The sequence below is a fragment of the Pelecanus crispus genome, chromosome 1, assembly GCF_030463565.1.
Source record: "Pelecanus crispus isolate bPelCri1 chromosome 1, bPelCri1.pri, whole genome shotgun sequence".
NCBI lineage: Eukaryota > Metazoa > Chordata > Aves > Pelecaniformes > Pelecanidae > Pelecanus > Pelecanus crispus.
In genome coordinates, this window is record NC_134643.1 from 168,151,235 (window position 1) to 168,175,238 (window position 24,004).

Sequence of the window (24,004 nt, forward strand, 5' to 3'; positions counted from 1 at the left end):
CCAATCTGGGCTGCCGCATTGTGGCAAGATATTGCTGCCCGGGTAGAGAACCTGGTTGTAAAAGTTCGTCATGTAGATGCTCATGTACCTAAGAGTCGGGCCACTGAAGAACATCAAAACAACCAGCAAGTAGATCAGGCTGCTAAGATTGAAGTGGCTCAGGTGGATTTGGACTGGCAACATAAGGGTGAATTATTTATAGCTCGGTGGGCCCATGACGCCTCAGGCCATCAAGGAAGGGATGCAACGTATAAATGGGCTCGTGATCGAGGGGTGGACTTAACTATGGACAGTATTGCACAGGTTATTCATGAGTGTGAAACATGCGCTGCAATCAAGCAAGCCAAGCAGTTCAAGCCCCTTGGGTATAGTGAACGATGGCTGAAATATAAATATGGGGAGGCCTGGCAGATTGATTACATCACGCTCCCACAGACCCGCCAGGGCAAGCGCTATGTGCTCACCATGGTGGAAGCAACCACTGGGTGGTTGGAAACATATCCCGTGCCCCATGCCACCGCCCGGAACACCATCCTGGGCCTTGAAAAGCAAGTCCTGTGGCGACATGGCACCCCAGAAAGAATTGAGTCAGACAACGGGACTCATTTCCGAAACAACCTCATAGACACCTGGGCCAAAGAGCACGGCATTGAGTGGGTGTATCACATCCCTTACCATGCACCAGCCTCCGGGAAAATTGAGCGATACAATGGATTGTTAAAGACTACCCTGAGAGCAATGGGTGGTGGGACGTTTAAACATTGGGATACGCATTTAGCAAAAGCCACCTGGTTAGTCAACACCAGGGGATCTGCCAATCGAGCTGGCCCTGCCCAATCAAAACTTTTACGTACTGTAGAAGGAGATAAAGTTCCTGTAGTGCACATGAAAAATATGCTGGGGAAGACAGTCTGGATTACGTCCCCCTCTGGCAAAGGCAAACCCATTCGTGGGATTGCTTTTGCTCAAGGACCTGGGTGCACTTGGTGGGTGATGCGAAAGGATGGGGAAGCCCAATGTGTACCTCAAGGGAATTTGATTTTGGGTGAAAATAGCTAATGAACTGAATTGTATAATATTAATTGCTTTATAATACTGTATGTTATCTCTTAACTATATGTTATCTCTTAACTGCATGTTAATATAATAATATAGTAGGTTAATATTAAGTATATAATACTGTATATTATGATTGCTATATGTCACATCAATGGTATTGCAGTAAGAATTGCCCAGCTTAATGAAAATGAACTTTGATGAAACCATTTTGGAATGAGAACTGACTTCAGCATGCAACAGTCCAACACTGCACACCACCTCTCCTGCTCTGAAAGACTGTGATGACAGATGGAACCCAAAGTCATGGACTAAATGAACTCAATGGACATTTTAGAGGGATGGGCCATAGACGAAGGGAATGATATCTGTGTGTATATCAAGATAGGGAAAGTGGTGGTGATTAATTGGAACACATTGGAAAGGGGAGGGCCTGTGCATGACTTAGATGGTATAGAATAAGGGGTGGATACTGTCCTGGTTTCGGCTGGGATAGAGTTAATTTTCTTCCTAGCAGCAGGCATAGTGCTGTGTTTTGGATTTAGTAGGAGAAGAATGTTGATAACATGCTGATGTTTTTAGTTGTTGCTGAGTACTGCTTATGCTAGTCAAGGACTTTTTCAGCTTCCCATGCTCTGCCAGGCGCACAAGAAACTGGGAGGGGGCACAGCCAGAATAGTTGATCCAAACTGACCAAAGGGCTATTCCATACCATATGACGTCATGCTCAGTATATAAACTGGGGGGGGTTGGCCGGGGAGCAGCGACCGCTGCTCGGGAACTGTCTGGGTATCGGTTGTCGGGTGGTGAGCAATTGCATTGTGCATCACTTGCTTTGTATATTATTATTACTGTTATTATTATTATATTGTTGTTATTATTATTTTACTTTATTTTATTTTAATTATTAAACTATTCTTATCTCAACCCAGGAGTGTTTCTCACTCTTACTCCTCCGATTCTCTCCCCCATCCCATCGGGGTAGGGGGAGTGAGCGAGCGGCTGCGTGGTACTGAGTTGCTGGCTGGGACTAAACCACGACACCCTGGCTTGCCACCATTGCTGCACGAGCAGTAGATAAAGCTAGTTAGTTTACAGCATAAACTTCTACACCACTTGCAGTTATATCTTTGCAACGCAGTCACATAAGCATCAACAGTAATTGTGAGCATTATATTGTTGGAAAAGTGCATAGACCATTAATCTGTTCTGAATCAAATAGAAGAAAAAGGCAAAGCCCACTCTAATAGTTTTTCAATAAAAAGATACTGCTGTTGAACTTCTCATTGAGGAGATTCTTCTCCTCACAGCAGGATTTCAGCTCTAGAAGACTTAAGTTTAAGTGAGCTACTGATGCAAAAAAAAGTGTATCGTAAGATCTAAGAATAAATTTTTAGTCCTTCATTTGGAATCCTTTCCCAAGATTGTGACCAGAAAAAGGTTTGAGATCAGAAAAAATTATGCAAAGAAGATATGGTGACCAGCTTTATCATCTGCAGCCTTTGAATTTGAAGAGACCACCCACTGAAAAGCAACACTGTACTTAAAAGCATTTTCACATGCACTACTAACCAGCTTGTATCTCAGATAAGGGAAAAATCAATCTTCATTCAGGAACTGGAGCAATACCACAGGTCATAGGGCCCATGTGTCTGTGGTGCCAGCAACTGGAGTGAGCAAGGATACGTATTGTCGGTGTGTAACTGCTAGCAAGTACCAAGCCAAATTAGCCCAAGAGTAGGTTAAGTGAATGGGGAGCCAGGTATCAAGCAGCCGTAAATCTAGGGTGTTTATCTGTGAGCAAGACAACTGAAGGAGTTGGCTACTGGAGGGACCAGGAGGTCCAGCTAGCCCAACTGCTAGAGAGACTGTGGGGTCTGATGGTCAACCAAGAGACACATTTGTAAGTGTGTGGCGTGTGTGTCCGAGACAACTGGAGGAGTTGGCTGCTAGAGGGGCCAGGAGCTCCAGGCCAACTACTGGAGAGACCATAAGGTCTGGGGGCCAACCGAGAGGTGTGTGTCTGTGTTGGTGTATGCAAGGGGGTCTGTACCAACAACTGGCACATGGCTACAGGCCTCAGGGGCTCAGCTACCAGCAGCTGGTGAGACTGGGGATCCAGGGGCCAGCTCCTGAACAGACAGTGCCTAAGGCCAGCCACTGGAGGGATCCATGTCATGTATATACATTTCCCACTAATGGACTTTTATCCTCATCAGCCAGAGAGGGGAACAGGGTAAGGTCATTGGTACTGTTTGTGTTTGCATGAGTGCTGTGTTTTCTGTCTACACTGCTCTCTGTGACTGGCCATGCATATGTTATATACATGTATTTGTGCAGGTGCCTACTGGGAATACTTGCTCAGCCTCGCTATTGGTTGGAGCTGGGGACATGGAGCTGTAGCAGCCCTGCCTCCATTGAGCAACTGGAATTGGCAAACCCCTAACACATACTGGCCCAGACCAAACATCCAGTATCCTTGCTTCTGACAAGCAAGTGATGATTAATAGGAAAATTAACCAATAAGGACAACATCTAGTTTACCCTAAGTACTCATCCAGCTTTCAAAGATTTATAGCCTGGGGATTTCCCAAAATGGTGTATTTAAAGGCTGTTGACAGACCTTTATAGGTGTAATATTGTTATCTGAACCCAGATTAACTTTTAGCATCCACAGTGGGAAGGCTCCCCTCCTTTTACTTTGAACCTGATACTTCCCAATTTATCTGACACCCCTTGGTTATCTGTTCTATGTGACCTACAGTTTACATAAAATAATTCTAACTCCCTGAGCACCCAGCAGTCTTTATCCTAGCCAGTCAAACCTAGCCCTTTAAAAAAATGTCGGCACAGAAGTCATTCCTGCCTTTCCCTGAATACTAAGCATCAGATTAATAAGGTTAGAAGAGATCTCTCCAGTCAATTAGCACAAACACCTGCTCAAAAGTCAGTCTAACTAGAGCAGGTTGCTCTGGGCTTTGCCCAGAAATTTTGAGTGACTCCAAGGATGGAGATGCCACAGTGTCTCTGAGCAACCTCGTCCAGTGTTTGACCACATTAATTGTAAAAGAGCTTTTTCTTCTAGCTGAAATTTCCCATTTTCCAACTGGTGTTCATTTTCATTGTCCTATCTCAATATGCATCCAAAAAGAGTCTGGTTCTGATTGTCTACACACTCCCACTTGGAAATTGACTCTTATCCCCAATTTGGGATCACCCATGAACCTGCTGAGACCAGACTTTGTCCCATCATCCAGGTCATTAACACAGACCTTTAACCAGTATTGGCCCCACTGTCAGTTCTTGAGTGATACTACAAGTAATCAGCCACCAGCTGCGTTTCGTATGGCCACTCACCCTCACTTGCAGCCCGACAGGCAGCTCACTATATCGCCCTGTCACCTAGTCCATGTCTCACCAGTGTGCCTCAAATAACACTGTGGGAGAGCATGTCAGAGTCCTTGCTGAGGTCAATGCAAACATCCACTGCTCGCTCTTTGTCTGCACAGCCAGTCCTCTCATCATGGAAGGCAATTGTGTTCGTCAGGCACAGTTTGTACCTCATAGCTTTGTGCTGGTTGTTCCCAGTCACCTTCTGGCTCTTCACGCGGCCGGAAATGGCTTCCAGGGAAATTTGCTCAATCACCTTCCCAGGGATGGAGGTGAAACCAACCCACCTGTAGGTCCTTGAATCCTCTGAATTGCACTTCTTGAGGAGGGATATAATGTCATCTCAGAGCCCATACTGTGTAAGTAAAACTAGGATGGTTTGTATGCATCACTACACATTTATCAACAAAGCAAGCCAACTGTCATTTTAGCACTTACCTAAAAACATCTTCCTGCAAGTCCTCACAGTCAGCTTTTTCTTCACAATTCATAGTATCATTATGTTAGTATTCATCTTCTTTCCAGACGATATCCCCTTACCTTTATTTGTCAGCATTTTAGAAAATAAATATATGAACACCTTAAAAATAAAACAGAGGAAGAATATTTCTCCACCCGTGCCATGGCCTTTCTTCTCATCTGATAGCAGCTTAGGTTCCCACAGTTTTTGATGGAATGCCTTGTTGAATGCCCTTGGCAACACAAGCAGACTATGACCACCAGATTTCCCTTGTGAACATGGTTTTTAACTCCCTTCCGGAATCCTACAACATGCAGCATGATTTCCTATTGCAAAAGCCACATGGACCTCCCACTGTGTTGTACTAGGTAACTATCCACTAATTCTATTCCCTGTAATAGTTACTCCTAGTTTTCCCATTGCAGATGTTAAGCTTACTGGTAAGTAGTAGAGGTCTTTTTAAAAATTACTTTCAAATTTTCCAAACAGCAAGTTTTAAGCAGAGGTCACATCCACGTTTAGTAGTTTGGTTGTTTAATTCTTGAGCACCTTTAAATACCATCTGGTTCTGGCAACTGGCACCTCTAAATACCATCTGGTTTATGCCTTTTTTTTTTCCCCCCACTTTTTTTTTTTTTTAAACTTATTCCATAATTGCTTCTACCAACACTTCAGTTTGAAGAGAGATCCTTTGATACATCTTCCATAATGAAAGGTTCCAGATCAGAACTTCTTCAAAGCTCAAAGATGAGCAGAGATGCAAGAGGTAAAACAACAGCTTCTTTTTTGACAGAGCTTTATTTCCAATCAGAGAATAGGAGGAGAGGTATCTATTAGTCCTACACATTCTCTAATGGGCTTCTCGTTCCCAGTGCACTTCAAAAAGGTTAACTTTATACCTTCCGCAAATTGTTCCTCAAACATCTATCTTAGCTGTACTGCATTTTTACCTTATCCTGCCAGAATTTATGAACCTTTGTACTTTGCTCTTGCAGATGAAACTTGACCTTTAAAAAAAAAAATGGTGAAAACTATTTTGTGTAACTACCTCTCTTACCCTGCTGTTTAGCTATGCCACACCAATTTCTTTTTGGACCTATTATATCTGATGGGTGCATGCATTTTCTCCAAGCCTCCCACACAGCATCTTCAAGTAGTTCCCATGCCACTTGCAAGAATTTTACTTTTATAAATGGTCTTCAATATGCTTTTTCATTTTAAGAAGTTTTCTCTGAAAACCAAAACCCCCCAAACAGGGAATTTTGAGAGGTAGAAGTGTTTGATCCTGTAAGACATGTAAATGCATTCTACAGAACAACTGTTTGACAGTTAACACTTTGAACCAGATCCTGCACGCAATGGCCAGAACCACATAAAAAACTGCTTCTCCATCTTCAGGTTTGCAGAGTAACTGCTCCATGAAATACTCACTAACTGTGTCTAGCAATTTAGTCTCCACATCAATCATTGCTGCAGCCACTGCCACTACCATGCAGGCACCAGGCTGATCAGGGAACAATACAACTAAAAGGCCAGAAGAGAATGAAAGGGCTCCAAAGAGAAAGAAGGGGAGGAGAACAACCACATAATAAAGTCAGCTTCTGTGCATTTATACACCACATTGTTCATGGGGCTCCAGGTCCTGGAATTAGACATTTACCATTTTTCATGAGCTGCTGTTTCTCTTAGTTTCTAACCCATGATTGCAATGAAAAAAAAAAATTAGAATTCAGATACTAGATGTGAATTCAAGAAGTAGAAAGCAAATAAATCTCTATTAAAAGATAACAAGAAAGCATAAGCTAACTGCTTAAAATTAGCTCTCAAAAATTTAAGAGAAATTAAAATTTGACTACTGAGATTGAACAAGCCACTACAGAGCCAAAACACCTGCTGAAAATTGACTTGATAGAGCTGTGTGCATTCCTGTGTTTTGATACAAAAAGATGTTCTATTTGGATCTCCTTGTTTATCGCTTCTATCATGAAATCACTTTTCTCTCTGTGTACCCCAGGGCTATCCCCCCTTACTTGTACCCAAACTCTCCTCTTTACTTCATACCTTTCTAGTCCCATCAAACCATCACATTTTTTCCCCAGGTTACAGAAGCATTAGTAATCTTCCTTCTTTCCCTCTGTGGCAGGGGGACAAAGCCAGTACTTATCTACCTTCCTTCACCTGCCAGGAAGGACTCCCCACCTCCCTGCCTCAGGATGAAACTGGTGGCCCACCCTGCAGACCTGTGTTTCAGTACTGCCAACCAACAGCTGATGGTAAAGCACGAAATTTTTCCACCAACTCTGTCAACACTAATCTTAAATACCTTCTCCACCAAGACATCAAAAAAGCAAAAGACTGAGGCATGCACTATAGAGACAACTTGCAATTGTTTAATACTACATCCTAGGAGGAACTGAATACAAATCAAAAGGGAAATGATTATAAAAGCCCTCTGAGCAGCAGCTTAAGGGAGCAGACAGAAACTCAGAGGAGTTACACAGAAATGCATTTTTTCTGTCCCCTGTCTTTTCAGGTAGGGAGAAGAGAACAGTTATTTCTCCTTATCAGTTTTTGTGTACTGCTAGGAACAGAGGGAACAATAAACCAAAGAATTTAGGACAGATTAAAGTAGTCAATTCTGTTAGCCCTTGCAAGGCCAAACAGCTAAAAATCCAAAAGCCCCTTTGAACCTCAGAAGGGCAGAGAAGCTCAACAGGGCTGAACAATTCAAGCCTGCAGCTTGCCAAACAAGCTGAGCAGAGATGAGCACAACTCCAACTAGCTCTTCCTGTACGCAAAGCAAGCGGATACAATGCAAAAGGGATGCGAGTCACACAAGAAAAAGATATAAAACAAAAGCAAAAGAGCTGGCAAGATAGGAAGGACAGCCATGTGGGAGAATGGGCAACATCAGGCTGACAAGAAGGTAAGTCAAAAGCATACAATGTAACCTGGATAATACAAGAAATAGGAGGCATCTTTACAGAAAAAACGGAAAGCGTCATTGTGGAAGAAAAACTTCCCTTTTTCCTTGTCCTTTTAAGCTCTTCTGTTATCTATACATATGGCACAAAGTGAAAATCCTCTAGTCATATAGTACCAAATTTAACTCCTGAAGTGATACACAACTTGTAATTTTGTTTAAAATATCAATGCAACTACAATGACCTTCTTGTTATGAATACTTCCTAATTCACTTAATTTTTATGTTTCGTTTGGGTTTATTTTTAATATTTTTTTTGGAAATACCTGATAATGGACTGAAATACAAGTAGCAGAGCATGAAGCAAGAATGATAAACATCTACCATTCCCACTGCTCTCCTAATCAAAGCTGCAGTTCTGTGTGGCCGCACTTAAGCCTCCCAGTCAATCTGTTTGTCAGACACAGTCCATCAGTTTTACTATTACTCTATAGCAATGCCCAGCAGCTGTTTAGATGCCTGCTACTGACCCATATCACAATGGGATTCTTTCTCCCATTGTCATGTATCTGGCAATTTAATCAAAAGGAAAAGAGCTATGCACTAATACAAAATAATCTGCAGAACTCGGAGACAGTGCTGCAAAACCCAGCATACATTTACATGCTCGTTGACCTGCCAGCTTTGGACAACAGATGCAGGAGACTGGATATCAAAACAAAGACTTTGCTGAAAAAGGTAATGTGTTACAGAGGACCTGGGCCTTTTAGGAAAAGCTATGCTCAGGTTATTCCTTTCATTGAGGCAGCTAAATTTTCTAATTGGAGGAAACTATTTCAACAGGCATTTTCAGGTTTTAAAAGCTTGTCAAAAAAAGGCATGACCATTTTGACACAGTTGAGCTGAAGTTTGTGATACAAGTCTTTAAACAGGGACTTTAAACCTTTACTTCACAAGAAACCCCGTTAAGTAGTAAAAAAACCACACATATACACACAAAATAGTTATTTGAGGTTTCTCCCCAGTACCTTAATTAAGTAGACTGATTAAAAAGAGTTTTGAAGATCACATCTTCCGGATGTCTCCTACTTAGTGTTTGTAAGTATTTATAGTCCACTTAAAAGAAACATAAAGGTATAAACACCAGTTCTTTGCCTGTATATTTGTTCTTCTTTTGTGGATTCTGTATTTGCCTACAGAAGATTTTATACAGAAGCTTTGAACCTTGCACAAAATAATCGTACCTATATTGAAAGTTTAATCCCATAACTCAACTTTGGAATAGGAAAAAGAAAGGCAAGACAGTTATATTCTTTCATTGTAAACTCTGGGAAGTTATTTCATGTTAACACATGACAATTGAGATTTTACACTATAATTTAACTCTGAACAGTTTAATAAAAGAAAGTTATCATTGTAGATGGAAGTTAAAGAGCTCTGAAGAACACTGCCTGCAATATGAATATGGAAAACTATAAAAGCTTTCTGGATAAAAATAATTTGAATAAAAATGTTTGACTCAACATACCCTGAAACTGTATAAATATTACAGAACACTAGGAGTCCAAATATTAACAACAAAAAAGGCAAATATGCGACCACCTCTTATTTACTGAATTGCTATTCAAGTTCTATTTTACCTACTAAGCTCAGCTTAAGAAAAAGTGGACTCTCCCTGGCACCAGGGAAACATACCATTCCAGTCTTAAAAGAAATGTACAAAGGAGCACATTTACAACGCATGCTTGAGGCCAGCTTTACATTGGATGTCATGGACATATCATAACACACTAAAAAATTATTGCTGGTAGTAAGTTGTTTCTTTCGACAAACTGAAGTAATGATGACAATGAAAAAAATCATTGCCTCTATCCTTCCTTTATTTAATATAATTATAGCTTCTGATCCTGTTCAAGGAGTTCTTAAATTGAGGGACTAGTTAAAATATCTACATCAGCATGCTGCAGCATCTTCTCCATTATAGTTCTTCTCCTTATTGTCAATAAACAAAAAGCAAGCCTCACACTTACCTTCAAGGACTCAAGGAGCTACAGGCTGGTCAGTCTCACCTCCATCCCTGGGAAGGTGATTGAGCAAATGTCCCTGAAAACCATTTCCAGCCACATGAAGAAGCAGAACAGGACTTGGAACAGCCAGCACAAAGCTACGAGGGGCAAACTGTACCTGACCAACACAATTGCCTTCCACGATGAGAGGACTGACTGTACAGACAAAGAGCAGCGGATGTTGTTTGCACTGACCTCAGCAAGGACTCTGACACGCTCTCCCAAATGTCATTTGAGCCACGCTGTCTTCTCACTTTGGGCTCACAGCTTATTCCTACACTGCTTCTCTTCTTTCCTCTCTTTTTCTGAGGAGTTCCTCAAGCAAACACCATGAGTTGCTATTCCACCCACCCCCACATTCTCAGCCATAGTCTGTGTGCAAAGATATATGGAAATAAAGTCAAAAATTGCAAGTAGCTACTTTCGAGTGTGAAGATACACAAACACTGAGGTACAAACGTATCTGCTACTTAAACAAAAGCCTGCTCAAAAAACAAGAAATAGGCTATTTGGTTAAAGAAAAAAAAAAAAAGAATTAAGCTTTTCCCAACATTACTACCTCTAAAATTTAATTTAACATACATTTAAAAGCATAATGTGCCCAAGTCAGCAAACTCTTTCCATTGACATTATTAGACTTTAGATGAGAATTTGAAAAAAATTGATTTTTGATTAGTGTTTTGTGAAGTACGCCTCCTCCTTTCACTCCACTCATTTTCAAGTTTATTCGTTTGCAGAAAGTAACTGGTCTCAGAGAGGTCAGATCCTCCATGTACTCAAATGTCCTGAAGAGGCCATTTCCTTCCACTACCAAACACCACCAGAAAAGAAAAATGCGGCCAGCATTCTCATCAACATCAAGTTACTTCAGAGTTGGGAAGTATACTCTCAAGTCAGTTATGAATATCATGGTTTGTTTCACCAATCCTTCACTATTTTGACTTTGGAAATTGAAGTTGCATCTGATCATTGCTTTCCCCATCCCAACATTATTTTTCATATGGCACTGAAAGTTTCTCCACTACTAAGCCCGTGTGTTTGGCATCTCTTATCAGTCTGCAGACGCTCAGAGCCACGCTTCAACCTGCATTACTACACCTTCACAACTGACATATAACTGTATTAATGCAACACTTCTACTATGTCTGAAAGCCAACCATTTTCTAACAGATTACTAATTTTTAAAGAAAAAAGGAAGTTTAAGACATTAAGTTTAAACCATTAATTAAAAACCAATCCTCCCCCCGCCCCTGCTTTTTCTAAAATTACTTCAAGCTGTAGGACAAACTCCAGATCTTTATAGAAATATACATGAGGCCACCTAACAGTAAGCTTCATAGCAGAACCAAAGTCCTTGGAGCTTGAAAATAAAAGGCCCTATCCTTACAAGAACCCATTTTATACTTGTTAGTCAATACATATTGAGATCTTGAGCACTGCTCATATAACAGACCACAAGTATTTCAAGAGTTACTGATTTTGCCACTGGAGAATTTGTTCTAAAAGAAGATCCATGCCATCTTGAACAAAACCCCAAGTTTTACTACTTGTTATTCCCCCTCCCCCCCCAAATCAGTAGTTGTTTCAAGGTTGAATCATTTTATCATATAGGCAGTCCAAATTATACCCTTAATTCATACAATCAGCCTCCTACACAGTATCTGAAAACCTTGTTCAGCAATAACAGAACTTTGAAGGGACTGTCTAAGGCAACCAGGAATATTAAGGCATCCAATGTAGTTTAGCACTAGAAGTTTGGGTTATAAATACTTCCAGAGAACAGGCAGCAAGTTGAATGCAATACCAAATACATTAAAGAATACAGGTTCCCTTGCTTTCATCAGGTCTCATTCTGCACAGAAAGTAGCAGAGTCTTTACATTATTAGCTCAATTCACTACCACAGCTGCACCGAACTCTGGGAGGAAATGCTTTACTCTTGCTGACTTAGAAGGCAACACATGAAAACTGCCAACACACCTGAAGGGAGAAATCGTTCAGCTCAACCAGCTCTCTACACTTTCCATTGAGCTTCTTTGTGATAACTAGAGCTGAGCTGGCAGAGATTTTTTTCTTCCTCCACGAAATGTTCTCAAAAAAAAAAAAAGGAGTAAGCTCACAATTTTATCCCTGTTTTTGCCACTGGCTGGGCCTACAGATCTAATCTCTATCAGTGTAATGGCATTACACAGCAACTTTTCCTACTCACACAGTAACTTTCCACATTCCACCTCAAACTGATACATACCCCAAAGCTATGTAAGAATTTAAGTGACATCCTATTCAAGAGGATTAGAAAATACTCTAAATTACGCAGCTAGTTAATAGAAATTAAAAAGCGTCTTAACACAAGAGAGTTAGAGCAGCTGCTATGTCTTATAACACTGTACAGCCCTAGGGGATGCTACTGACACTTCCACTCTCTTCTCCCCTAGGGCTTCTCTGCCTGGCTCCCACACAAAGAACAGAATAGCTCCTTCATTTTAAAAACAGTCTTATTAGCCTGTTTTCCAGAATAAAATACCAGAAGAAGCCAAAAACCCACCCCAACATGCTATAATAAGCTAGATTAAAAAGGAAGCAAGGTCTGCATGAAAGGAACAAGCAAATTTGCTTGGGTAAATCACTTTAAGTTCTCTTCCAGACAACTAGAAGAACTGCTACTTGGGTGACCACTTTCATAACATGCACTTTCCTGTCTCAAAACTTACTAAGTTTCACAGTTATCTGTAAGTTAGAATGATGAGTGAATAAGAACAATCAATTCCTGATTGAATTAGTGCTGACCACTGTTTTATCAATACTAGCAATTAACAGTAAACATGAGTTCCAGTCATTTTTGTAGTCCTCAGCAAGGCAACCTGCTGAGGTTTAGTGCAGCAGCTTCAAAAGTCTGAAGACAAGACTTATCTTTGGGTCAAAAGTTTTCCAGAGCTATGACAATCCCGATCCTGAAAAGTTCTGTCCGCATCAATCATTTGTCTGCTACTCTGGGCAGGGGAAAACTCACAGGAGATGAGTACAGTGCAAAAAGTAATTAAGGAGAGTTGCTAGTTGTTGCCAGAAGTTCTAAGACAAGTTCTCTTTAAACACATAGAAGATTAGCAGACAGTATTACTGTCTCAATCAAGTTGGATCAAATCAGTCTAATTTCCCTCTGAAATACAGTAATTGACTTTGAATAGGAACAGCAGGAAGGAAATGCTTTTTAAAAAAAATTAACAAGTACAACTTTAGACAACATTTCCAATTAGTGTCATAAGCCCGAAAAAACACAGTCTAGAAAAAAAAAATATGATGTGGCAGGGGCAGAACTCCCTGGAAAGCAATTCTGAGTATATCAAACAAAAGGTTTATTACAGTGGGATTTAATTCTATTCAGTGTTTACATCAACAAAGTGGATGCTGAATACAAAACACATTTATTAAATATGCCAATGATGAAAAGCTAGGAAGGACAAAAATAAGGTTTAAATCAATTTTACAAATTAAAGAAACTGACAGAAGAATGAAATACAGGGGGCATGAGCACAAAGCTCATATAAAAAGACAATGGGAAATATAAGTAGTAGTCTTTAAGAAAATGAATAGTGTCTAAATCCCAAGCTGAACAGTCAATGTCAAGCAACTGCAAAATATGCAAACATCACTGAAGTGTACAACCACAAGCACAACTTTCAGAATAAGCAAAGTAATCTTTTTTTTGTTCCACTTTGTGCTACACTTACAAACAAAATACTGTACCCCCAATGAAACATCATATTTCAAGAAAACAACTGACAAAAATCCAAAGAATTAAGAATGGCCTACAATAACTACAGAATGAGCTGGATCTGGTTACGTTTTAGGAAGGGAAGGTTGAAAGAGGACTTCCTAAGAACCAAAGGACCCAATAGGCTACTGCAGAGAAAAGGGGATCAATTTGTTCTCAGTTTCTCAAAAGACAGAAGATGCAATGGGCTTAAAATTGAAGTTAGTAAGATTCACACTAAGCACTGGGGGAAACACCACCACTTTCCAATAGTAAGGACAATGAAACCCTTGAGCAGATTACCAAGGTTCTAAAGCATCCAACAGCAGAGACAGTTAAGGAAGGAAAACACCCACACTGTCGGTAGCAGGACCTCAGGAAATTATTTAATCCTTGTTGCTCCTTACATTTATTGAAAAAAAAGAAAAAAAAACCCAAAACCTACATAGAGCTTACTGGCTCTAACATTCATTTCAGTAGAAGATACCAAGGTATGGTAGAGAATTTGTGCTTTTTTTTCCAGTTTAAACATTTGTGGCTTTTTATTCTCTTCTCCCTACTACCTTCAGCATAGTCTTAATTTTCAATTAAATGCTCTTACATTTTTATGATGATCCTAGTTACCATGGCTGCAAAGAACAGAGTCCATCTTACACTCTGTTATTGCTAGAGCTTTAAAAACACTCAGTAGTCAAATAAAGGACTGTGTAAGAAGAAAAAGGAATCCTACTAATAATTCCTATTCAACCCTCCCAATTCCATGACTCATGGGTTTACTGCAGATTTATATTTCCATAGAAAAATGGAGCACACAGTAAGTTAAACAGACATGAGGAAATGGAGAGTATAATGGAAGCAAATTAATGAAAATCAATAGTTTTGAAGACTAACCTGCACTGATAATAAAGCTCATGGGGTTTACACAATTAGACTGATTTCACTGTTTCATATAAGAAAATTAGACAACACTTTCAATGCAGTGTTCTTTCAAGTGTGTAGTTTAAAAGATTACCTTCCTAGTTTAATCAAACTTATAATAAATAATAATGAATAATTATTAATGATATTGCAGGCACACCAGCAAGGGAGAAAACGTGCCTTGATTAGGACTTCTAAGGTCCCCTCTCAATCCCTCACACAGAGAGTAGAGAGGCAAAGCAAGCCCTACCTCACATACCAAGTTTTACCTGGTAACCTAACAGAGGCAGACAGTCAGTTTGGACAATGTCGCTGCAACGTTAGATGTGGAATTCTTCTCATCTAGTTTTAGACATCAAGGCCTGATTAGCCATTCCATGCTTCCCTTGTAATCGGTGAAAGGAAGACCTGCCCCTCCAGAAGACAATTCAGCAGGTCTCAGACATGTCTTAGAACCTCCAAAGGACCGCCTGTATTATTCAGTTTCTCCCCACTGTCTACAGAGACAGCTTAACACCACTCAGTCAGACTTGAGACCAACTCTTCCCTGGCATCCCAGGTTAGACATCTAACAACATTTCTCTTCCCTTCCTTTCCTCAAGCAACGTTGGCTAAGGCTCCACAGTCTCAGCTTCTTGGCACCTCTGAAGGAAAGCCAAGTTCCAGAGGTGGAGCTAAACACAAGCATCATCAACTTCAATGACTTTCAGAGAGGGCAGAGAAAATAAATACATAAGAAAACAAAAGACTGTTACTTATTAGAGGGGAAAAAAAAAAAAAAAAAAAAGATTCTGTGCCAGTCTCAGTTACTTGCTGTTGTAACAACCATTTTTGTAAGGCAGACTCAATAACCCAAGTTGTAGACACAATGCATAGCAATAACTCTCCTGTTTAATTACACTAATTATTTGCAATGTTGAGCTGAAAACTACGTTAATAAAAATTTAATTTAAAAATGCATCAGCTGCATACCCTTCTCAATAACCTCACTATCCAGACATCAACTTTTGTAAGTAAAATCTGCACACAGGTATGAAAAACTAAATAGCACTTAAGCAGGTATTTCAGCAGAACATCTCACATCCTGAAAATTAAAACATATGCAAAAGTCTGAAGAAATGAAGTCTACAGTTATTGGTTTGTTTTGTTGGGTTTTTTTTTTTTAAAGTAATTTTTAAAGTAGTCAAAAGAATAACTTTGATTCTTAACAAAAAAGTTCTGCAACTTCACAACAGCATCCAATTCATCGAAAACAACCAACTTTTCATACTGAAGTACCTAAGCTAGGCCAAGGGCATGGCACGCTTCATACCATTAAGTCACAGAGAGGTAAAGGCCCAGTGACACCAAAATTAGAGCTAGCGCTTGGGTTTGAAAGAGTTCAAATTGCTGGGGCACAGCAGCAACTTCTGCCCTGTGTTCCTTCTTGGGACCCGAGACCTCAAAATGTAAACATCAGAAATAGGAAAAGTTGAGATAAAGTATCTTCAAAACCCTGATGAGATTTCAGAAGTAAAATGTCTTTAAACACACTGCCCACGAAAGACAAAGAACCCAGGCTGAGGTGAGAGAGTCCTTCACACACCTTCTAAGACCCTTAGGACCATCATCCACTCCCTCCTTTCCCTACCACCTAGCCCCTTCCCTCATGAATTCCAGTTTCTTCATGAACTCTTCTAAAGACCTGTGTTAAAAGGTAGCATTTAATCTAACTTACTCATAACAAAATAGCAAAGAAAATACTTCCAAGAGCCACTTGTTTAATTTTTACTTATGTTACAACATTACCAGCCCTCTAAGAAGCAAATTTGCAGAATGCAGAGCTTTATACTCCAAATCCCTTATTCCCTCCGTGCAGTGAAAGATAGGCTACATATATAGAGATCTGAAAGAACAGATTATATTAACACCCTGCTATGAGGAGGAAAAAAATGAAATGCAAAATACACTTAACATCATCCTTACTGCATCAAATACAAGGCACAACAGATCAAACACCTTGGTACCAAATTCATAATATGGTTTGTCCTGCTGCCCTCCTAGCCACAAAGAAAATTCATTGTCAGATATTTAACCAATTTAGCCTAGCCTAGTTTTCTGACTCCATAGCTGGAAGGCAGAAGAGAAAAGTTGAGCTATTCAAGGAAGCTTTAATGCCTCAAATACATTCAGAAGCTTTAAAGGAGGACTTAAAAATAATCACTATGCTTTACTTTAGACTCATATGCTCGTTTCTTGCTTATTTTAGGCATACAGTCCCCTCATTCTCAATTCTCCGTTCAGACACTTTCAAAAAAAAGACTAAGATGCATGCCTCTAATAGTACAGTCCTCCAGCAAAGTATTTTAAGCTTGATTCCAACTTTACCAGGAGCAAAGACGTTCACAGCAGAGACAATCCATACTTTGGGGTTATCTGATTCATTTTACAGCTCCTTGAAAAATGTAAGTCAAGCTACATGATTATAAAGAGAAAACAAAGGGAAAAATGAAAAGGTGTCTGCCCAGCACAGGATATAATAGAAGAAGGAAGGAGTATTAGAACCATGCAACAAATAATTATTCACAGCACTTTTCTCACTTATGTAAAGACAAATCAAGAAGTGCAGTGTCACACTAACCAAATCATTCACTAAGTAAACAAAAAAATTTAAAAAAAACATTCAGCTATAATGGCAAAATGTCACTTCACATCTTTCTTCGGTCAAAATAATTACTAATTATCCACTGAATAACCACTACGACCTGCTCTGTAATTCAACTCAAAGTTTTAGATTTACTTAATATAATCATGTTTTTTTACTTAAAAGTACCAAAGCCACTAATCCAATTTTACCGCCCATTTGTGTTCGTTGCAATTCAATTTAATGCTCTGTTATTTACCTACTAATATGCTTCATGAGACAGGAAAAGGGGACTTCAGTGGCAGATTCTGTCTCAGACATTTCTACAAGTATTACTCTTCCTCCTCCCCTCCCTGGTTTACATTACAAGTTTATTGAATGTTCCTTAAAGCTATACAGTTACCACCAAGTTATTGTGTCCTTGAAGCCATTCACAGCATCTCTCTTCCACTAGCACACAAATCTTTACGCTTTATCTTCAGCTAAACATCTTTCACAAAATTGCATGAATAACCTTAACAGTATTCTGCAAGTCCAGTCCAAGTCCACAGCCATCAACAGTAAATTCAAATTGTCCTGAGTCACACCAAATGTGACTAGCTTTGCGGTATGGGAGGGCCTTTGACAGTCACATCAAGTAATCTTCAAATTGTTCAACAACAATAATCAACCCTATTGTCTTGATGAATAGGCCCTGTGAAAATGAGTCTACATGTCACAGACTGTACCTGTTTTTAAATGACAAGACAAAATACAATGTGTGAGTGGTCCTATTGAAAATTTAAGGTTTGCAGACTTGTAAAATTAAGATGGACAGTAAATGAGAGAACATAAGTTATCTGGAAAACCACAGGATTTAAAAAAAAAGTATTTTTTTCTAAATATTTTACAGGTATTGAAGTTACAATCATTATAGTGCAAAGGTTTAGGATAGAATTCAGCTCCTAACTTCTTAATACATATGTTCAAAACCTATCACACAAATAAAGAATCTAATATTAGCCTGGAAATCTGATTTAATGGTAAGTAAATCAGAACAAAGCCCAAAACTTACTGAATCACCTAGAGCTACCTTGTATCGAGATTACCCATCTGACAATTTTTCCATTTTAAAACCAGACAAGACCTTTTGCAAGACCCAACAACAGCGCAATACAATACAACACGCAGAGAGGCAGCATGCACGCAAAATCCCAAAGTTTTCCACTGCCATCAGCTCATCACAAGAGCACGAACACTGCAATTTTTGCTCGTACTGCACTCCCCGCACAGAGCCTGGCGCACATCGTCTCCTGACTTGCAGCTCGCACGTATTTAGAGCGAGCGATCAGTACGCGACGCGAAGCGGAGAAGCAGTCAATCTGCCGACCAGAACCAGGAGGCAAGAAAAAAAAAAAAAAAATTAAAAGAAAAGAGTTTAAGGGCTTCTGGATACTTCAAACTCCAACTAGTTACAGCATTCAGCAGCTGCAGCAACGGTAAGACTCTGCAGAGGCACTCTTCTCGTGCAGAAGAGCGCTTTGCTTTTTAAAAAAGTCAAGTTTCACGCGGACAAATGGATAGGAGAAACTTGCATAAAAGCGAGCGGAGCCCAGTTTCCCTCGCGCTAACCTGCACGCAAGGCAGCTGCCTACGGGCGGCGCGGAACCAGCACAAATTTGAGGCGAAGCGAACGCATCACAGGTCCCAAGCAGGGAGGGGAATAGCCCAAAACTAGGACCACCTTTGGGAGATGAGCCTTCTCTCCCCCCCCCCCCCTCCCTCCCCAGTTTGCTTCTTAATGACGGCGGCAGCGGACAATTCCTGCCGAACTGCCGGGGAGCGGGACCCGCGGGCGGGCCGCCTCCCGCCCCCCCGCCAAAACTGGGATGAAGATTTCGAGCGGGTGGAAGTCAGGCGGCAGGCGCCAGCGCTCCGAGCAGGCGTGGGCCGGCGCCCTCCGCCGATCTGCGGCCGCCCCGGGCGGGCTCCGTCCCCCCTCCCCGCCGCTCCCCCGCCGCCCCCCGTCCGGCGCTGACCTGAGGGTGCGGTTGCCGGCGCAGCCGCGGCGCTCCATGGCGGCGGGCACGCAGCTGGTGAGCTCGGTCCAGTCGGCGTGCAGCCCGCAGCTCCAGCCGGTGGAGAAGCGGGAGAAGAGCCAGGTGTCCTTGTCGCCGCCCGGGCGGTGGCAGGCGCACTTCTTCTGCCCGGCCCGGCAGTAGCAGGGCTGCTCCAGGCGGATGTTGCGCACCAGGTGCCGCCCGAAGGTGGTGCCGCCCGTCTTCTGGATGTGGAGGAAGACGATCACGTCGCGGCCCCGCATGTCGAACCGCACCCGCCGGCACAGCTCCCCCCGCGCGAACGGGAACTTGGCCACCAGACGCGGCAGCGCCGCCGCCGCCGCCTCCTCCTCCGCGGCGCCCACCGCCGCCTCCTCCCGCTCCGCCGGGCCCCCCCCGCGGCGGGCGGCGGAGGCCGGCGGGCGGCGGGGGCAGGCGGCGGCGGGGCAGGCGGGCGACACGTACTGGTAGACGATGAGCAAGAAGAGCAGCGCCAGCAGCGGCGGCAGCAGCCACCTGTTGAAGCGCTCGTCCATGGCGACGCGCGGGGCCAGCGCGGCGCGGGTTCAGGCGCTGCCGGGCGCTGGCAGGGCGGCCGCCCCGCGCGGATCCCGTAGCCGAGGGGCGCCCGGCTCCCTTCCCCACGGCATGGTCCTCGCACAGCGGCCGCGGCTGGCTCGGCTCGGCTCGGCTCCGCTCAGCTCAGCCCAGCGCGTCGAGGTCGAGCTCCAGCTCGGCGGCGGCCATCCCGCGGCTGAGGCGAAAGGGAGGCGCCGTGGCGGGAGCGCCTCGCGCCGTCCCCCGCGCGCGCAGCCGGGCAGCGGCAGCACCGGCTCCGCCGGCAACTCTCTCTCCAGCCCAAACACACCGCTCGGCCCCCGCGGGGCGGGCCGGCCCCGCCCGCCAGCCAATGGGGGCAAAGCCGGCCGCCTGAGCAGCCAACGGGCGGGCCTAGCACGCCGGCGCTATCGCCAATGAGAGCGGGCGGCGAGTAAAGGGGGGCGGGGGGAGTCGCTCCTCGCTCCCCTCCAGGTATCGGAGGGAGGCCGGTCGCGCGCGGGGGGGCGGGGAGGGGAGGGGAGGGGGGGAGGCGGCAGCAGCCAATGAGGCGGCGGGGGCGGGGCGGAAGGCAGCCAATGAGATTGAGACGGGGGCTCCGCCAGGTGCGCCGGGCTCCCGCGGCCGCCCCGCGCCGGCGCCAGGCTGCTGAGGCCGAAATAAAGAACACGATGGCTTTGGTTTTTTTTCTTTTAAACTCCTTACTATCCCCTTAGCTTTGCTTTGGGGGGGTGGGTGTCGTGTGCCGTCTGCGGTTTCAAGCCCGTGTTCACAGCCCCGGTGTTCGAGTATTCCATGGAACCGGGTCGGGCCGCGCTGCTTGCTGCACAGATTAACTCATTAATTACAGTGCGCTTGGTTCTTGGGGGCATTTGAAGTCTTCAGAGCACAAAGTCCTAAATGCTGAACTGACTTTGCGGAAAACTCTTCTCTTCCCCGAGGCACTAAAATCTATTCCCCGCCAGCCACTTTAACATAAATTTTCAAAAGTTAATTTTTCAAGACCCTTCCCACATTTACCAAAGTCCTCGGTTTGCAACTGTGTTGTCTTCCCTATTAAAAATCATTTTTTTCAATAGACATTAAAATCTTTAGCTTACGGGTCATACCTGGCTGAGAAGTGTTTTGTCAAAAACCCACTGTTCTGTCTGCAACACGTTTTCCATATTTTTGCAAGTCTGTTACAAACACTTCATATCCAAATACAAGCCTCGTACAGCTCCTGGATTATAATACATTAATATGCAAAGCATTTCATGTTAGAACTGATTGCACATCTCAGTTATTTAATTACAGAATGTCTTTATTTACTGAGGGATTAATTAGATATCTGACAGTGCTAAAGCAACATTCTTGCTCAACTCTAAAGACAACTTCACCTCTGGAAGGCTGATAACTGAAGAGTACTGCCTTCCCATGGGACCATTTAACTTTAGAACTTAAAAAAATAGTTAGACAAATGTATTTTAAGCTGAAGACTTTTATATAGAAAGTAAGAGCATTTGGACTCTTGGAAGAGAGTATCAGCTCTCATTAAAACTTGCCAGAAATAACAGAAATTACCAGAAAATGGTCTAAACAAAAGGAGTTAAAACTCTAAACGCTGTGAGATGTTCCAAAAGGTGCTACCACAAGAGCAACAGCATACGCGTCAAACACACGAACATACCCCGCACACAGACACATCTCCAGGGGCCCACAGCGCTATTAAGGTATTATGCTGACAAAAGTTTGAGAGCAGCCAATTCTTGGGTCCTGCCAAGACTTCAGAAGAGATGCACTTTTATCTTCAGTGACATTTCATACGGAGAGCATCATGGGTTACGTGAAATTCACCCTTGTACAACCACACACCACAGTGCTGGAAGCCCCATCCCTCCATCCTCTGCCAGAAGAAAATGTGGGTCTGGTGTCAAACCGACCTGTTCAGTCTTCTTCCCATAATGACAAGAGGCGTGCACCCAGCCACTCTTACCAAAGTGGAAAACAGCATTTTTGCCTTGGAAAATGCCTGTGTTCTTTGCCAGCAAGAGAAGCAGAGCATCCATCTTCTCTCCATGGACACCTGACCCTCTTCTCTGCTTTGCCCACCGCCATGCTCACCTGCTTTCAGACTCCCTGTGCTTCCCAAGAGTGGACTTAATGAGGTTGCCTTTCAACCTCTCTCTTTTACTAGGTGACAGGCAGCCTATCCCAGAGAAATGTAAATATTTATAAATGTAAGATGCAGAAACATTTTGTTCTCACCTCAGCCTATTCATTACTTAACAAGTAACCGTAAAAAAAAAAAAAAAAAAAAAAAAAAAAAGAAGCAACATTAAATATAGCCTTGTTTCAGTATCAGAATAGCACTAGAAAGGCTTGTGTGGGTGAATTTGTATTTGGAACAAAAGCACTGCGAAAGGGTTTAGACTGAAGTGTCCCTCATAATGCTTTTAGTAAGATCAAGAAATGCTATTATAATTTAAGATTTTCTCCTTAATTACAAGATTGATGACACTGTGCCTTCATCTCCATGAAAAGGAGATCAAAGCTAAATTTGCTAAACAGAGAAATTGTGAATTTCAGTTCAATTTTAAATTCTTATTTATTTAAACTTGCTTAAGACAGTTACCGATTCATGAAGACTGGCAAAAAATATTTTTCCCTGGACAGAAAGGATGTACAAGAGAAGTAAAAATATTTATAATGAGGTTTAGGTGAAAAACTTGACTTTTAAAAAGCTCCCATTTTTCTGAAGCTAGCAAAAAGTACTTGCAGGCTCACATGTAAATTAACGTGCTTATGCAGCTTTCAAAGACGGGCTTTTACTTACAAATTTTAATATTCTTAATGACGGTTTGCGGACCACGCTTCATGTAGAGTCACAACCCATGGCACATGCAGCCACCACCAGGTTCTTCCCAGTTGCATACAGGGTGTGCAGTTACACCCCAAGTTATACTGAATGTGGCCCTAGTCTGAAAAAGAGTTGGGGTCTCCAGAGTGAACCTGAGCCTCACGATAGTCAGCAGAAGCTAAGTATCCCTACGCAGAGAACACGGCCGTTAATTTGGTAGCATTTTATGTTCTCTCACTAGAGGTCCACGTTACTATGCAAGGCCCTGTGGGATTAAGCTTTAATAAAATCAGTTAGATTCTTTAGAAGTCAATGGCTGTACCTCGTTAGCATCAATGAAGTGATGATAAGGGTCATTTTGAACACGGTCGTGCTTCCATTGATTGAATGGGAACACAACCGGGCTCAAAATGAAACCCTAAAAATTGCAAACGCTGCTCAAGCCCAGCATTTTCCCTTTCAAACATGACAAACATCTGTAAATCCCCAATGACAGTTTAACTACAAGGAAAATCCAAAGTCAGTTACAAGCTAGTTTTGAGATACTCTTACAAAGTGAATGTAGTTTCTGTGGATTTCAAAATAAAACAATTACAAGTAAGACTTAGGATTCTCTTATTTCTAACATAGTAATTCTCCAAGAACCTACGCTGTCAGCATATAGCTCAGAGTCTACCAAGCATTCAAATAAAATAATCCTGAAATGACCTATTCCTCGTAACAAGCTCAGGCAGAATTACTTCACCTGTTAAAATTTACGTGCCAGCCCTACTGTCATTTCTACCAGAGATGTGCTGGCATGTGAAAATGTGCACACAAAATTATTTTAAAATTCCAGCACAGCATGTCCCTTCTCCTTGCCACTTCTGAGGTAAAACACAATGCATTTTCCAAGCTGCTAAAAATAAAAATCGGCATACTTACCATTTATTTTAAAGGTCAGTACAATATTTGCTAGTCTGAAGCAATGGGCATGTGAGGCAGTGTCAGTGCCAACATCAAGGTTTGTACAAAATGCATGAGCAAGCAAATGATATTATGAAGCAAAGGTACAAAAGTATGATTTCATTTAGCAATTACCTGTCTGATGATGTTAACATCTAATAGATCTGTTAATGTAAAATTAAAGTGACACCTACCTCACACTGGTTTCTTTAAATTATTTATCACCGCTTGACCTGAGCTGTTTCCACACTTGTAGCCAGTTGAGATTTCCAATAAACCAATTTTTCATTGTACAGCAAGTCCCAGGTGTCTCCCTTGTCACAAGGATAAAAATTGTTAAATTAATAAACTCATGCTAACTTCAGTCATCTCTCTGGGATTAATTTGTTCCAAGGCTTCCACTATAAACCTCCATTATTTTTGTCAGATTAAATTTT

At 42.2% G+C, this 24,004-nt stretch overlaps 1 protein-coding gene across 1 annotated transcript in view; it reads right to left on the reverse strand.

Moving 5' to 3' along the window:
* The window catches only part of HS6ST3 (heparan sulfate 6-O-sulfotransferase 3), a 331,816-nt gene extending 312,055 nt beyond the window's left edge, over positions 1-19,761 (reverse strand). The window contains exon 1 of the mRNA XM_075724702.1: positions 19,205-19,761. Within this exon, the coding sequence (XP_075580817.1) occupies positions 19,205-19,761 (557 nt within the window). The remainder of the gene's footprint in view (positions 1-19,204) is intronic.
* Positions 19,762-24,004: the final 4,243 nt, after the last annotated feature.